The 15,451-nt window shown below is 33.1% G+C and overlaps 1 protein-coding gene across 1 annotated transcript; it reads left to right on the forward strand.

Annotated features, from left to right (window-relative positions):
- The first annotated feature begins 959 nt into the window (after positions 1-959).
- On the forward strand, positions 960-1,913 carry LOC108332768 (uncharacterized). The gene has a single exon (XM_017568075.2). The coding sequence runs from the start codon at positions 960-962 to the stop codon at positions 1,911-1,913; it is 954 nt and encodes a 317-aa protein (XP_017423564.1).
- The last annotated feature ends 13,538 nt before the right edge of the window (positions 1,914-15,451 follow it).

Below are 15,451 nucleotides of genomic sequence, written 5' to 3' on the forward strand. Positions count from 1 at the left end.
GATATCTACCGGTGCAAAAGACTGCTACCACCAGTTCTCCAATTAGACATTCTCGTATTTATGCAATTACTCAACTTCCTAATGTGCAAGCTAAGCCTGTGTCACCGACCACTTTGCCACCATTGTTAACTACACCATTCCAACCTCCATTGCCAAATTCAAGAGTAAAGGGCGCTGAAGTTAAGAATCATCATTTAGTGAAAACTGATTTTAGAGTGGATGAATTTTAGTGAATTTCAAAATAAAGTTTGTATTTTTTTTTTTAAGAAATTTGAGATGAAAATAATTGGATTTAGAAGTAAAATTTATAAAATTACTTAATAATATGATTAATATGATTAATTTGGGATGATCTCATTGATGAATTATGGGGCTTCCTTCGTTTCAAAAATTGGATTTATAATCTGGATATCACCAGATTTCATTAAAACATGAGGATAAATTTAAAAATGCTTTTAAAACTCATTTTGGGTATATAATTGGTTATACCATTTGGATTAACAAATATCTCTGTTAACTTTCAAAGTTTCATCGATGACAATTAAAGTGTTACATGGAAGGACCATCTAACTCGCTAGGAAATCATGTTACGCATTCTGTACCAACGCCACTTGTATGCTAAGTTTCTAAGTGATTATTTGGGCCACATGCTTTTCAGGGATACCAAATAATTAAGCATGTTTTTTGTTTTTTTCTTCCATGTGAACAGTTTTGCACACTTTTTCTTTTCTGAACAGTTTCGTATAGTTTGTTATAACACCTGTTTAGTTTGTTACACATGGATGATTTTCTTCATCCTTACATATACAGGGCTTTGCCTTTCCTATAATGAGAATGATGGAATCAATGAAACATTTATTCTGAGATGGTATCAGAGCTCTTTCGGGAGTTCTGGTAGCCAAAAACCTATCATATATTTTTGTTCATTTCTTTTTATATCTCTGTTTCTTCTTTTCTCCATGGCTAACCAGAGCCCCACATACGATGATTATCTCACCAATCCTTCAAATCCTCTATTCTTTCATGCCAATGAATCACCATCACAAGCATTAGTTTCACAACCCCTAAATGGACGAAATTATCATTCATGGGCAAGAGCTATGAAGCTCGCTCTTCTTTCTAAGAACAAACTCAAGCTTGTAGATGGCATTATTCCTTCTCCATCACCAACAGATTCGTACTATGGAGCGTGGGAGCGATGCAACAACATGGTTCTTGCTTGGATTCATAGATCCATTGATGATTCTATTCTACAATCCATTCTCTGGATTGATCAAGCATCAGAGGTTTGGCAAGATCTTCAGGATCATTTTTCTCAAGCAGATATGTTTAGGGTTTCTGATCTCCAAGAAGAGATTTTTCGCCTCCAACAAGGCACCCTCACTATTAGTCAATATTTCACTCAATTAAAAGGTCTATGGGATGAATTTGAAAATTACAGACCTATTCTCCATTGCAAGTGTTCAATACCCTGCACATGCGAAGCCATCCAAGCTTATAAAAGATACAGAGATCAAGACTATGTTATTCGTTTCCTCAAAGGTTTAAACGAGCAATTTTCACATGTCAGATCCCAGATTATGCTTCTAGATCCCCTTCCTCCAATAAACAAGGTTTTCTCTTTGATTGTTCAACAAGAGAGGCAAATGACTACTATAGAAAGGACTGAGTTATCATCTGATGCGAAAACCTTTGCTGTCAACACTTATCAATACACCAGTCTTGGAAGAGGTCTTGCTGTTAATCCAAACCAATATTTTGGATATGGTAGAGGTCGTGGGAATAGAGGTAGGGGTCGTGCCACAATTGGAAGAGGCCAAAATTCTTTCAACAAACTCTGCACTTACTGTGGAAAAACCAATCACACAGTGGAAACTTGTTATTTTAAGCATGGTTTTCATCTTGGCTACTAGTCTAGACAAAGCAATGCTAATATGGCCAACTCAAATGAGGATTGTGCCACAAAAAAAGGCCCCTCAACCAAGTTGGGAAATACTACCCCAGATGTTGGTTTTACTCAAGAGCAGTATCAAGGTCTTCTTATTTTGCTTCAACAATCCAATTAGGTAGCTCAAACTCTTCCCATGTTTCCAACCTAAATCATACCACAGTTTTGCATACACATTCCTCTCCTTCAGCAAGTATACCCTGTGATCAATGGCTCATTGATACAGGGGCTTCTGATCACATGATTTTTAATCTTGCAAACTTTCTCACTTTTTCTGAAATTTCACCTATTCTTATTATTTTACCTGATGGATCCAAGATTCATGCAAAAATTTCTGGTACTGTGCAACTTTCTCCTCTTTTAACCTTAAGAAATGTCTTATACATACCTGACTTCAAGGTCAATTTAATATCTGCTGCAAAACTTATTACTGAATCCAATTGTTACCTTGTTTTTAACTCTGGCTTTTGTTATATTAAACAGACTTTCAACCGGAAGACGATTGGTACAGCTAAGCAGCTACAAGGATTGTATGTGTTAATGTCTCAAGTAATGACTTCACCATCCATTAAATCAACTCATTCTCTTTGTTCCTGTAACGTTGTTTCTACCCTTGGACTTTGGCACCTACGACTTGGTCATGTGTCAGATTCAAAATTAAAATTATTGTCTACACAATTTCCTTTGGTAACTTTCCAACATACCTACCCTTGTGATGTATGTCAATTTGCTAGACAAAAGAAGCTTCCTTTTGTTTCTAGTACTACCAAATCAATACAATCCTTTGATCTTTTACATGTTGATATTTGGGGACCATGTTCTACAACCTCCATTTTAGGATATAAATATTTTTTAACCATCATTAATGATTTTTCTCGGTTTACATGGGTCAAATTAATGAAACATAAAGGTGAAACCAGGGATCACTTAAAGAATTTTTTTAATTATATAGAGACACAATTCCATGCAAAACTTAAGGTAATTCGAAGTGATAATGGACCAGAATTTTTAATGACAGAATTTTATCTTGCAAAGGGAATGTCCCATCAAACTACATGTGTTGAAACACCTCAACAAAATGGTGTAGCTGAGCGGAAACATCAGCATATCATGAATGTTGTTCGAGCATTGATGTTTGAAACTAATTTACCAACATCTCTTTGGTCTTATGCTGTCATACACTCGGTTCATCTGATTAATCGATTACCTACACCTTTGTTACAAAATCAGTGTCCTTATACTGTTTTTCATAAACAACAACCTGACTTGGGTCATTTAAGAGTTTTTGGTTGTTTGGTTTACTCTACTACTTTAGAACATGGTCGAACCAAATTATCTCCAAGGGCTAGGAAAGTTATTTTTATTGGGTATAAAGAAGGAACTAAAGGATATTTGTTGTATGATATTCAATCCAGACAAATTTTTGTTTCAAGAAATGTGGTCTTTTATGAAAATTCTTTTCCTTTTAAATCAGTGAATGAATCTGACATTACTAGTCCAGCTCTGCCAAAACCAATCTGTGATAATATTGCACCTTTGGATATTGATGATCTCACTATTTTTTCAAATCAAGAAAGTGTAGATAATCCTAATTCAGTTACTGCTACAACACCACATCCCATAGTTTCACAACCTTCTAGACACTCCATGATACAAAGACAACGTCCACACTGCTTGAGACATTATCAGTGCTATCTGTCTGCTGCTTCCCATACCAATCTGTCATATGGTAACCATTCTTCCTCTGTACATTATCCTTTATCTGCTTTTCTTTCTTATAATAAATGCTCCCCTAGTTATAGAAATTTTTGCTACTCTGTATCGTCCTTGATTGAACCAAAAACATTCACTCAAGCTTCTAAAATGGATTGTTGGGTGCAAGCCATGAATTCTGAGATTAATGCTCTTGAACAGAACCACACTTGGGAGATAGTTGATCTTCCTCCCAATAAAAGGCCCGTGGATTGTAAATGGGTTTATAAGATCAAATTACATGCTGATGGTACCATAGAGAGGCATAAAGCCCGCTTGGTTGCTAAGGGATACACACAACTTGAAGGAGTAGATTATTTTGACACTTTTTCTCTTGTTGCCAAACTCACAACAGTGAAGGTCATTCTTGCCGTAGTTGTTGCCAAAAACTGGTTTCTTGAACAATTAGACGGTAATAATGCTTTTTTACATGGTGATCTACATGAAGAAGTTTACATGCACTTACCCCCTGGTATGACAACTTCTCATCCCAATAAAGTTTGTAAATTTTAAAAAATCATTATATGGGTTGAAACAAGCTAGCCGTCAATGGTATGCCAAGCTCACCACAACTTTATTAGCTTTTAAATTCACACAATCTTCAGCTGACCATTCTCTCTTCATAAAGAAAACAGGGGCATCTTTTACTGCATTATTAATTTATGTTGATGACATAGTTCTTGCAAGCAATGATTCTAATGAAATTGAATCTATTAAGGCACACTTGAGAGTTCTTCGCTACATTAAAGGTTCTCCTGCTAAAGGTCTTCACTTTCCTGCCAACTCATCTCTAATGCCTTCCAGTTTTGCTCATTTTGATTTGGGTAGTTGTATTGAAACCCGAAAATCTGTTACTGGGTATTGTGTCTTTCTGTGCTCTTCCTTAATTTGTTGGAAAACTAAGACGCAAACAACTGTATCTCGTTCTTCCTCTGAAGCTGAATATAGGGCTCTTGCAGCTTTGAGTTGTGAACTGCAATGACTTCATTTCTTGCTCACAAATTGCCAAGTTCCTCCCACTGCTCCTATTTCAATTTTTTGTGATAATCAGTCCGCTATATACCTGACTCACAATCCAACTTTTCATGAACGGACAAAGCTTATAGAGATTGACTGTCATGTCATCCGCGAGAAAATTCAAAGTGGTCTTCTTCATTTGTTGCCCATTTCTTCTTATGCTCAATTGGTTGATATGTTCACTAAGGCTCTTCATCCCAAAGTTTTCACACAATGCATATCCAAGCTTGGACTATTTGATGTTCATAGTCCCGCTTGAGGGATGGTATTACCAAATAATTAATCATGTTTATTACAATTTGTTATGTTTTTGTCTTTTTCCTCCATGTGAACAGTTTTGCACACTTTTTCTTTCCTGAATAGTTTCGTACAGTTTGTTATAACATTTGTCTAGTTTGCTACACATGGATGATTTTCTTCATCCTTACATATACAGGGCTTTGCCTTTCATGTAATGAGAATGATGGAATCAATGAAACATTCATTCTGAGAGAGTTGCCATGGATAACTCCAAACTAGAAGTTATTCAATAATGGGCTTAACCTATTACCATCAAACAATTAAGGGGATTTCTTGGTCTCATTGGCTATTATAGAAGATTTGTCAAGTCGTACGCTCAAATTATAGCCCTTTAACAAATCTCCTTAAGAAAGCTTCCTTTTAATGAACTCCAACAACTTCAGTTGCTTTCAATCAATTCGAAGCAAGCTTTGATTTCTACTCCCGTTCTAGCTGTTAATAGTATGAAGCTTGATTTAGCCTAACATCATTTAGTTATATGAGATGCTATTATACATTTTATTATATAACAAAATCTCTATAAATCTTGAAATACACACTGAAATAAAAATACTTCATAGTGTAGTCCTAGACGTAGGCATACACATTGTATGCTTAGCCATGTTAAATTCTTGTGTTCTTTTTTTGTCTTGTTCCTAACAATTGGTATCAAGAGCCAATTTCTTTGTTATATATGGTTGTAGCTTTGTTTAATATTCCATATCAGAAAAAATTTTGATTATTTTTCTTGGGAATCTCAGCTTAGAGAAGTGGTGGGAGCTTTCTTTGAAAGCAGTGGGAGCAATGGCATTGGGCTAAGGTAAGGTAAAGATTGAGAAGTTCGATAGCATTGACTTCGAGTTTTAGAAGATGCAAATAGAGGACTACCTATATCAGAAGAAGTTGTGTTTATCCTTATTAAGATAGAAGAAGACGACATGGAGCAGTCATATTAGGAGTTGTTAGACTGACAAACACTTGATGTGATCTGGCTGACATTAGCCAAAAATCTTGCATTCAACATCATGATCGTGAAAACAATCGTAGATTTGATGCAGGCGTAATCAAATATGTATAAGAGTCCATTTGCAACCAATAAAGTGTATTTGATTCGCAGGCTAGTTAACCTAAAAATAAGTGAAGGTAACTTTTACTCATCATATTAGTGAATTTAATACAATTATTGTGCTATTGACATCAGTGTAGATAACTTTTGATGATGACATAATTTCTTCCAGAATGTTAGGGTGCAACTATTACTATAGTTAGTAATTCTACAAGTAATAACAAGTTGAAGTTTGATAACATTTATGACATGATCTTAAGTGAAGATATTCACAAGAAATTTTTTGTGGAATCTTTCATTTTTAATTTAGGTTTAACATTCAGTACTTAAAATAAGAAGTAACTAGAAAGGTCGTAATCAATATTGAGGCAAATCAAAGTCTAGAGAGAGATCACAAAAAAAATTTCGGAATAACATCACTTTACAAATCAATGTTGAGCTTTACGGAAGAAAAAAAGAGTAAGATGATGATCAACCAACAAATGCAACAACTGATGAAATTGTAGATGCACTAATATGTAGTTTAGATAGTTCCATTAACTCATGGATTATGAACTTAGGTGCTTCATTTCAAACTACACCTTCCTTATAACTATTATCTAACTACGTTTCAGGAAAGTTTAGGGGAAAGTTTACCTTGTAGTTGAAAAATCTCTTAACTTAATATTTATAGCACAGTTGTATGATGAGGGGCATTACACCACTTTTGGAGATGGATATTAGAAGGTAATGAAATATAATCTTGTTGTTGTTCGTGGAAAGAAGCAAGGATTTCTTTACATGATTCTAGATGAGGATCTCATATCAGTTGCAGAAGTTGGAAATAGTTCCTCTTTATGGCATCAGAGGCTTGGACATATGAGTGAGAAAGGAATGAAGCTCATGATCTCAAAAGGTAAAACATCTAACTTGAAGCATTTTGACTTCAAACCTTGTGAACATTGTATCTTTGAAAAGAAGAAAAAAGGTTAGTTTCTCCAAAACAGGTAAGACGTCTAAAGTTTGAAATACTAGAACTAGTGCATTCATATCTTTAAGGGCCAGCTTTAGTGAAATCCCTTGGTAGTTTACAATATTATTTAAGCTTAATTGATGACTCTACAAGAAAGGTATGAGTCTACTTTATTAAAAATAAATATGATGTGTTTTCTGTGTTTAAAAGGTAAAAAAAATGTTGAAACTTAAACATGTTTAAAGATTAATTGTTTGAAATCTGATAATAGTGGAGAATATGGAAATAATGAATTCAAGGAGTTTTGTTTAAAGAATGAGATCAGAATGATCAAGATATTTCCAAAAACACGAGAACAAAACAATGTGGTAGAAAGATTGAACAAAACCTTAAATGAGAGACCAAGATGTATGATAATGAGAGACTAAGATGCAATAAACACAATAACTAATCTTATAAATAAAAGACCATCAATTCCTTTAGATTATCAATTACTTGAAAGTTTTTTGTTATACTTCATATATTTTATTAGAATTTAATAATAGTGATAAATTGAACCTAAGGCAAAACAATGTTATTTCATTAATTATGGATCTAATATGTATGACTACAAGTTTGGGATGACTAAAACAAGAAAATTATCAAAAGTATAAATGTTACTTTTAAGGAAAACATGTTCTATAAAGACAGAACTACAAAATCCATTGATGAATCATTATTTTATACTATTCACTTAGCTTTTCGCTCCATATCTTATTAGTGAATTGTGTTTAATTTTCCATCATTATCTCATTTTCACTATTTGAGCTTAATTTGATTAGCAATTCATATTTTTAATTAATTTGGATTATCTGAGTCTAATTATTCTCATTATTAATTGCAGGACAATTTTGGAATTATGATTAGGACTTCAAGAGGATTGCCACATCATTTAATTTCGTTTTAAAATTTAATTATTTTTGTTTTGGACAGATTTGCACCTTTTGGCCCAATTTTAGGTCATATTTTGTAAGAAGCCCATATGGAGGGCAAAACGGTAAATGAGGCTTCTAAAAACCCTAAATTAGATTTCAAAGGGTCTCTTCTCCCCTTATTTACGTTTTCTCTCTAGGTCCATGAGTATTGTTTCGTTTTTCAGCCCCCCTTAGGGGTTTAGGTTCTTTCTTTCACTCTCCTTTATTGTATTGAATCCTGTTTTTAATTGCAATTTCATTTCTGTTTTGTGTTGTTCCTTAATTCTCGTTTTCAATTGTATAGTCTTCTCTGCACTTTCGTTTTTCCCTCTTTCATTGCTGCCTATTTACGTTTTCGAATTGCGTTTATGTTTTCCAGTTTTAATTTAAGTTTGCATTTCAGTTTTAGTGGCGTTTTTGGTGCTTGATGTTACGTTTTCGCTGCTGTTATACTTTCAATTTAAGTTCTTTTTCACTGTTTGAATTTCATTCTAATGATAGCTTAAGAAGTGTGCTTGGTTGGTCATTAGCAAAATTGCATTGTTTGCATGAGATTTCTAGACCATAATTGTGTTTCTACTGCTCTGACTTGGTTGATAATGAATCTGTTTGTGTACTTGCAATTGGATACACGCTTAGTTGCCTAATTGGTGTTTAATTTTCGCTTAGTTGATGAAACTGCATGGTTCAGAATTGATTAAATATGACCATGACGTTTGCTTAATTCGCTTTTATGAAAACATGGTTAATATTCACTTAGTTGGTTAGCTTGTGTTGGATTAGGGGTTAGGGGAGTGGGTATTTGTTGCTAATTTGTGATTGGAAGGATTGTAATTGAGTTAGTGACCAATTGTTTTAAATCTGTGTTTGAGAGATGAAAAACATAAAAAGAGAGCAACTCAAATCAATAATCAAAAGAAAGAATTGCATTAATTCAACTTAAACTCAGAATCCATAATGAAATTACAATGGAATATCCCTAGAAGCTTAGCCCTCCATGAATGGAGTGAAACACATGATGAAATAAAAGTGAGAGGAGTGATGAATGCTTGCTTCTAGTGGAGGAGAGTGAGAATGAATGAGTTATGCCTCCCATGGGTCTCTTTATATAGGCTTAATTGGGCTTGAACTTTGAATCTCCTGTTGATATGATCTTTTATCTTATATCTAATATCTTCCAAATATTCAACAAATTTAATTGGTTTTTGAGAATATTTGATAATATCTTTTGTAAATTCAAAAAGATTTGGCAAATATTATCTTTTGATATTTATTGATATAGTTAAATAAGGTAATTATTTAACAATATCAAATAAAATATCATAATATATATTTTCTCCAAATTATCTTTTAAAATATCTAACGGATTTGAACTTGCCCAATATTATATTTCAACCATTTTTATTTTATTCAAAATTGCACAACACTCCAGAAATTTCCTCTAATTGCACTTTAGCCTTTTCTTTCTTTTCAAAATTGCAATTCAAACTTTAATTCCAGCTGCATCAACAAACATTAGACAATCCAAAATAATTTATGCAACTAAAATAACATTTTAAGCCTCTCTAATTCTTAAACCCGATAAAGCCAATAATGTAAAATCTTATTCAAATAAATCATTTAAGCACAATTATTCCACAAAAATTGTGAAATTAAATATAAAATGTGGGTATAAATATGCATTAATCAATTATATTATGAAAATAATCAGTTCTTTTATAAAGATTCATAAAATAAACTGAATATAGATAAGTATGCCTCTTATTTATATTGTGTTAGCATATATAGAAACCGTAGCAATTATGAAAAAGAGACAGAAACTTTGAGGGTAAGGGTAAGAGTGAGAGTTTGATCGAGTGAAGATCTGAGAGAGCTCAAGGGTGTTATTGAAGGGCATTGGTTATTCTAGAAAAAAGTTTAAGCGAGAAACCCAAGTAAGGGGAGCTTACATTCTTGATTTGTTACGTTATTGATTTGTTACATTCTTGATTTCTTAGATTCATGATTGTTTACATTTGTTTGTTTGTTTTTAGTACGTTGTATGTTCTTGATTATCTTGATTGGTAATCTTTGTTTTAATGCATGTGTACGTGATTACAAATTATGATTATCTATTGTTATTGTTGGGTGTTATTGTTGGGTATGCGTACATATATGTGTGATGAGTGTTTCTGCATGGGATTACTAGTTATGTTTAGGGTTAGGTTTGTCTTGGGATGGAGGTTGGAGCATGGGTGAGTGTTGGGTTCTCTAGAATGTGTGGTTAATGAGCATAAGAGTGAGGGATAAGTCTAGTTCTTGTACCTAGTAAATCCTGGTGCTATCTACGGATATGTGTTTCCTTTTGTCTTGTGTGCATATGAAGGGTTATTCAGGTATTGAACCTTCCTTGTGTGGGGGTGAAGGTGTCTTCCTTGTCCTTGTGTGGTAGGATTACATGTTCCTTAGCTAGATTACGGGACTACTCGAATGTATCTGGATGGGGAATCTACCGATTGGGCTATAGGAGCGGCTATAGTCGGTGAGGTAAGGTACATGAGTGGGAGTGATTCTTTCCACTATGGTGTTTATGGTATTGTGGATGCTCATGGTGGTGATCATGATGGGGTTAATTATGATGAAGGTACACTTGTTGATGATCATATTGATGATGAAGCTTTAAGGGAATGTTATGTTGATAGTCATGGTACTGGATGATGTAGTTAGCTTAGGTGTTGATGAAAAGGAAGACTACGGTCTAGGTGTGTGATGTTCAAGGATCGCAGATCGAGCCATTTAAGTGATTGACTTTTGAAATTCTTGTTGAAAGCATTTGAAATTGATCCACAACAAATCTTTCAAACTCAATTTGTTGAGTGAAGGTAGAAGGATTTTCGTCAACATCCTTGAACACCCAGCCATCTTTTGTTTTCTTTAGACCATTATGTCTCAATGCCGCTTTTCCTATTTCATTTGATTTGGTGCACCAAATTTTTTTTTCACCAGTAAGATCAACTTGATGATGCTTCAATACACGAATGATAAAAACACCATATGGCAGAATATGTCAATGACTACTTGCAATTTCAATCATGTGCTCACTCATGACAACAACCCAATTGGTTGGTATCCGGGTTTTTATGGCATGAACCAAAAATAAATCTGCAATAGTTAGACGATCACGTAAACATCTTCTAGGTAGTATTACCCAAGTAAGTACAAAAGCACACATTTTTTCTTCCATTTTCAAACCATCAAGTAGATACGACTTGTATACCTTTAGCCTTGTTGGACTTCTCAGATATTCCTTATAAATTTCCTTCTTGTTGGTCCATTGGTTGAGTTCATAATTTCTTTCATGAGACATGAAGCCTTATGCTTTGAGACTAGTAAAAGATAGCCATATCTCGTCATCAATTTTAATATCGACATCTTTCACCCGAGAGCATATAACACCATCGACAACCTTCAGATTGTGGTAGAAGACATGTACCAGGTCAGGATAGCAATCACCGATCATTTCTACAAATTTTAGAAGACCAACATCTACAAGCCATTCTTGAAAGATAAACCCCTCCCTTCTGAATAATTCCACATCCAAAAACTTGTGAGGGACCACCTTGAAGAGTTTTCTATAACATCCAAATTTGTATCGTTCTTCGTCATCACTGATCCACCCATTTGGACTAGCATTTCTTAGTAGGTGTGCAGTCTTCTTTCCACGCCGTGAAGATTAAGAAGCCATCTGAGAACAGGATTTAGACATTTACAGGAAGGGTTTAAGAATTTTGTTTCTAACAATGATACATGATAGATTTAATCAAACTATATGACGGTTTATTTGCCTGCAGAAGTATTCATTTTTAAACCTTGAAGTTTATTAACTTTTAATTTCCCTTGTTAAAAAAAAACTACATAAGTGTTAAAAAACTACATAACTGTTAAAAAACACAGGAATTAAATAAAAAAAACAGAAAAACAATGGAGAATGTTTTTGAAATTCATAAGTGTTAACATTTTCCTTAGGATTTCCACCGTGCCTTCATCGTTAACAAAGAAATGTCTTCGTTTAGTAGAGGAACTGATGGAAATCCTAAGGAAAAAGTTAACATGAATTTAGTTACGAAAGCTCTGTAGTGTAGGTTTTCAAAGGGTAGTTCGTCGTTGCTGAAATTATTTTATTGGGATATATAAGATTGAAAATTATATTGTCAGAGCTCCGCATAATAAAACGTCGAACCCTTTAGAAATTCGTCGTTGCTGAAATTATTTTATTGGGATATATAATAAGATTGAAAATTATATTGTCAGAGTTCCGCATAATAAAACGTCAAACCCTTTAGAAATTTGACGCCCATCAAGTCAATCCTTATATTGTCAGAGTTCAACTTCAACCGAATAATAAAACGTTGAACTCTTTATAAATTCATCGTTGTTGTAATTATTTTATTGGGATATATAAGATTGAAAATTTTAGTTGGGCCTGAAACTGATAAGATTTGATGCACAACTTTATAAATACTAGATTTGAAAACGCACTGAGTGTTTTCTAAACTGAAGAGTCACAAACCCTGGAAATGATAAAGATGTTCCAGAATCTAATCAGAAATGGCTTCTTCATCATCGTCAAGAAGAAAATGGAAGGTTGCCCAGATTGCAAGGAATGTTACTCCTACAGGTTGGATTAGTGATGAAGACATTCGACAGAAGCTTTTTAGTCTAAGGAAGATTAAAACTGTGGTTTCTCATAGATATCTGAAACTGGTGAGCGTTCCAACTTAAAGATGAGTGATGAAACATTTTGTAACAAAGTCAAGGGGGTTGATATGAAGCTGATCAAAGAGGTTTGGATTGGGATTGTCATTTATCAACCGATCAACAAAGAAGGCTTTCTCTTTCAAATTTGGATTGGTCAGCAAGGACTTATTGGATTCACCAAGAGAAAAAATGATCATCATCAGCAAGTCTATCCCATATCTGATTCTTGGAGTGCAAACAAAACATATTCGACAAAAACTGAAGAAGATGAGTGGGCTAGATGGTTATGCGGTGAAAATAGATTGTATGTTAGAATCGCTCAAAAAGATTCTTGGGGATCAAGTAAATTGAAAGCTGACTACAATAGAAGAATATGGATTTTCGTTATTTGATTTTAATTTTGTAATCAGTGGCTTCTTAAGCCATCTTTTGTTTTGCTGGTTGTAATCATCTTTTGTATGTCAGAATCACTTAAAAGATTCTTGGGGCTCAAGTAAATTGAAAGTTGACACAGTCATTGACAAAAGACTCTAAGGATTGAAAAATCACCGAAAAAATGGAAAGGAAGGTGATGTGAACAACAAGAAAGTGATTAACAGTAATTCTGCAACAAAAGAATATGGATTTTCGTTGTTTGATTTTAATTTTGTAATCAGTGACTTCTTAAGCCATCTTTTGCTTTATTGGTTGTAATCAATCATCTTTTGAATATTAATAAGGTTTAATAGGTTTGGAGGTCCCTATATTTGCGGGTTCGTTTCAATTGGGTCCTCTAATTTTAGAAGTGATCAATTAGGTCCTTTATTGTGAAAAATTGAATCAATTAAGGCCTCGCCGTTAGTTTCATACTAACACCGTTAAAGGGGGTGACACGTGTCAGTTCATGATTTTTTTGAATTTTTGAATTATATTTTTATTTTTATTTTTTATTTTATTTTTTATTTTTTTAAAAGTAAAATTTTTAAATGCCACGTGTCAAACGGATAGTGTGCCACGTGGCAATGACAGTGTGACATGGCACTGACAGTGCCACGTGTCATTGTCAGGCCACGTGTCATTGCATTAGTCTCAATTTGGTCCCTGTATTTTTATTATGTTGCAATTTGATCCCTATATTTTTATTTTGTCTCAATTTAGTCTTAATTTTAAAAATTAAACAATTTTTTTCCTCCTCAAATTCAAACAAAATTTAAATTGTATATAAATCTTAACAAATATTTTTATGAAAATTGATATTTTTAATAAATATTTTTAACAAGATTAAGATTAAGTTTAATTATATTTATATTTACTTAATCATATAAATGTTAATTATGTTATTTAAATATATCTATAAGGGTTTAAAAAAAAGTGACATAACATACTGGTGTGAATTTTTGTAGTGAAAGTTTCCATGAAAAATCATGAAAGAAGAAACTACCTTTAACTACCGTTGTTAAATATTTAAATAACATAATTAACATTTATATGATTAAGTAAATATAAATATAATTAAACTTAATATTGTTAAAAATATTTATTAAAAATATCAATTTTCATAAAAATATTTGTTAAGATTTATATACAATTTAAACTTTGTTTGAATTTGAGGAGGAAAAAATTGTTTAATTTTTAAAATTAAGACTAAATTGAGACAAAATAAAAATATAGGGATCAAATTGCAACATAATAAAAATACAGGGACCAAATTGAGACTAATGCAATGACACGTGGCCTGACAATGACACGTGGCACTGTTAGTGCCATGTCACACTGCCATTGCCACGTGGCACACTATCTGTTTGACACGTGGCATTTAAATATTTTACTTTTAAAAAAATAAAAAATAAAATAAAAAATAAAAATAAAAATAATAAAAATATAATTCAAAAATTCAAAAAAATCATGAACTGACACGTGTCACCCCTTTAACGGTGTTAGTATGAAACTAACGGCGAGGCCTTAATTGATTCAATTTTTCATAATAAGGGACCTAATTGATCACTTCTAAAATTAGAGGACCCAATTGAAACGAATCCGCAAATATAGGGACCTCCGAACCTATTAAACCTATTAATAAAAATCTCTTTTGGCACTAACATTAGTGAATGGTGATTGAATTGTTTAAACTGATTAAATCATTTGTATGATTGTAATTGAAATTTTTAATGTTACATCATTACATTGAATATACCATTGCACTTTTTTTGTTTTTTTTTATTTTATTTTAGAATACCAATAGTACGTCGATTAGTAAAGCTAATCGACGTAATATTAATAGATTAGTTATAAAACTAAGAGGTTAACGTCATTTCTCAGACTTCAACGTATTATATTCAGCCATATTACTCCTTTTTTATTTCTTTTTCCTTTAAACCAATAATAAACGTCCAATTTCTTGGGCATGTGACGTATTATTCGTTAACCAAAACCAAAGGTCGCTCCCTTTTTTTATTTATCCTTTTTAAATTCAAATAGAACGTCCAAATTTATATGAGAAAATGCAGTTGGTTGGGCTTGATAAATGTTGTGTTAGAAACAAAGAGATTCACGTCATATACTGACACCACTCAACGTCCAGGTATATGAGAAAATACTGTTGGCAGGGCATGATAAATACTACATTAAAACGAAGAGATACACGTCAATTTGACACCACTCGACATCCACGTTATTTAGGAAATACATAGGGACATCCACGTTATTTGGGAAATACATATGGACATCACTTTCCTTCAGTATTCGACGTAAAATTATTTGAAGGATTT

Source organism: Vigna angularis, chromosome 11 (genome assembly GCF_016808095.1).
Source record: "Vigna angularis cultivar LongXiaoDou No.4 chromosome 11, ASM1680809v1, whole genome shotgun sequence".
NCBI lineage: Eukaryota > Viridiplantae > Streptophyta > Magnoliopsida > Fabales > Fabaceae > Vigna > Vigna angularis.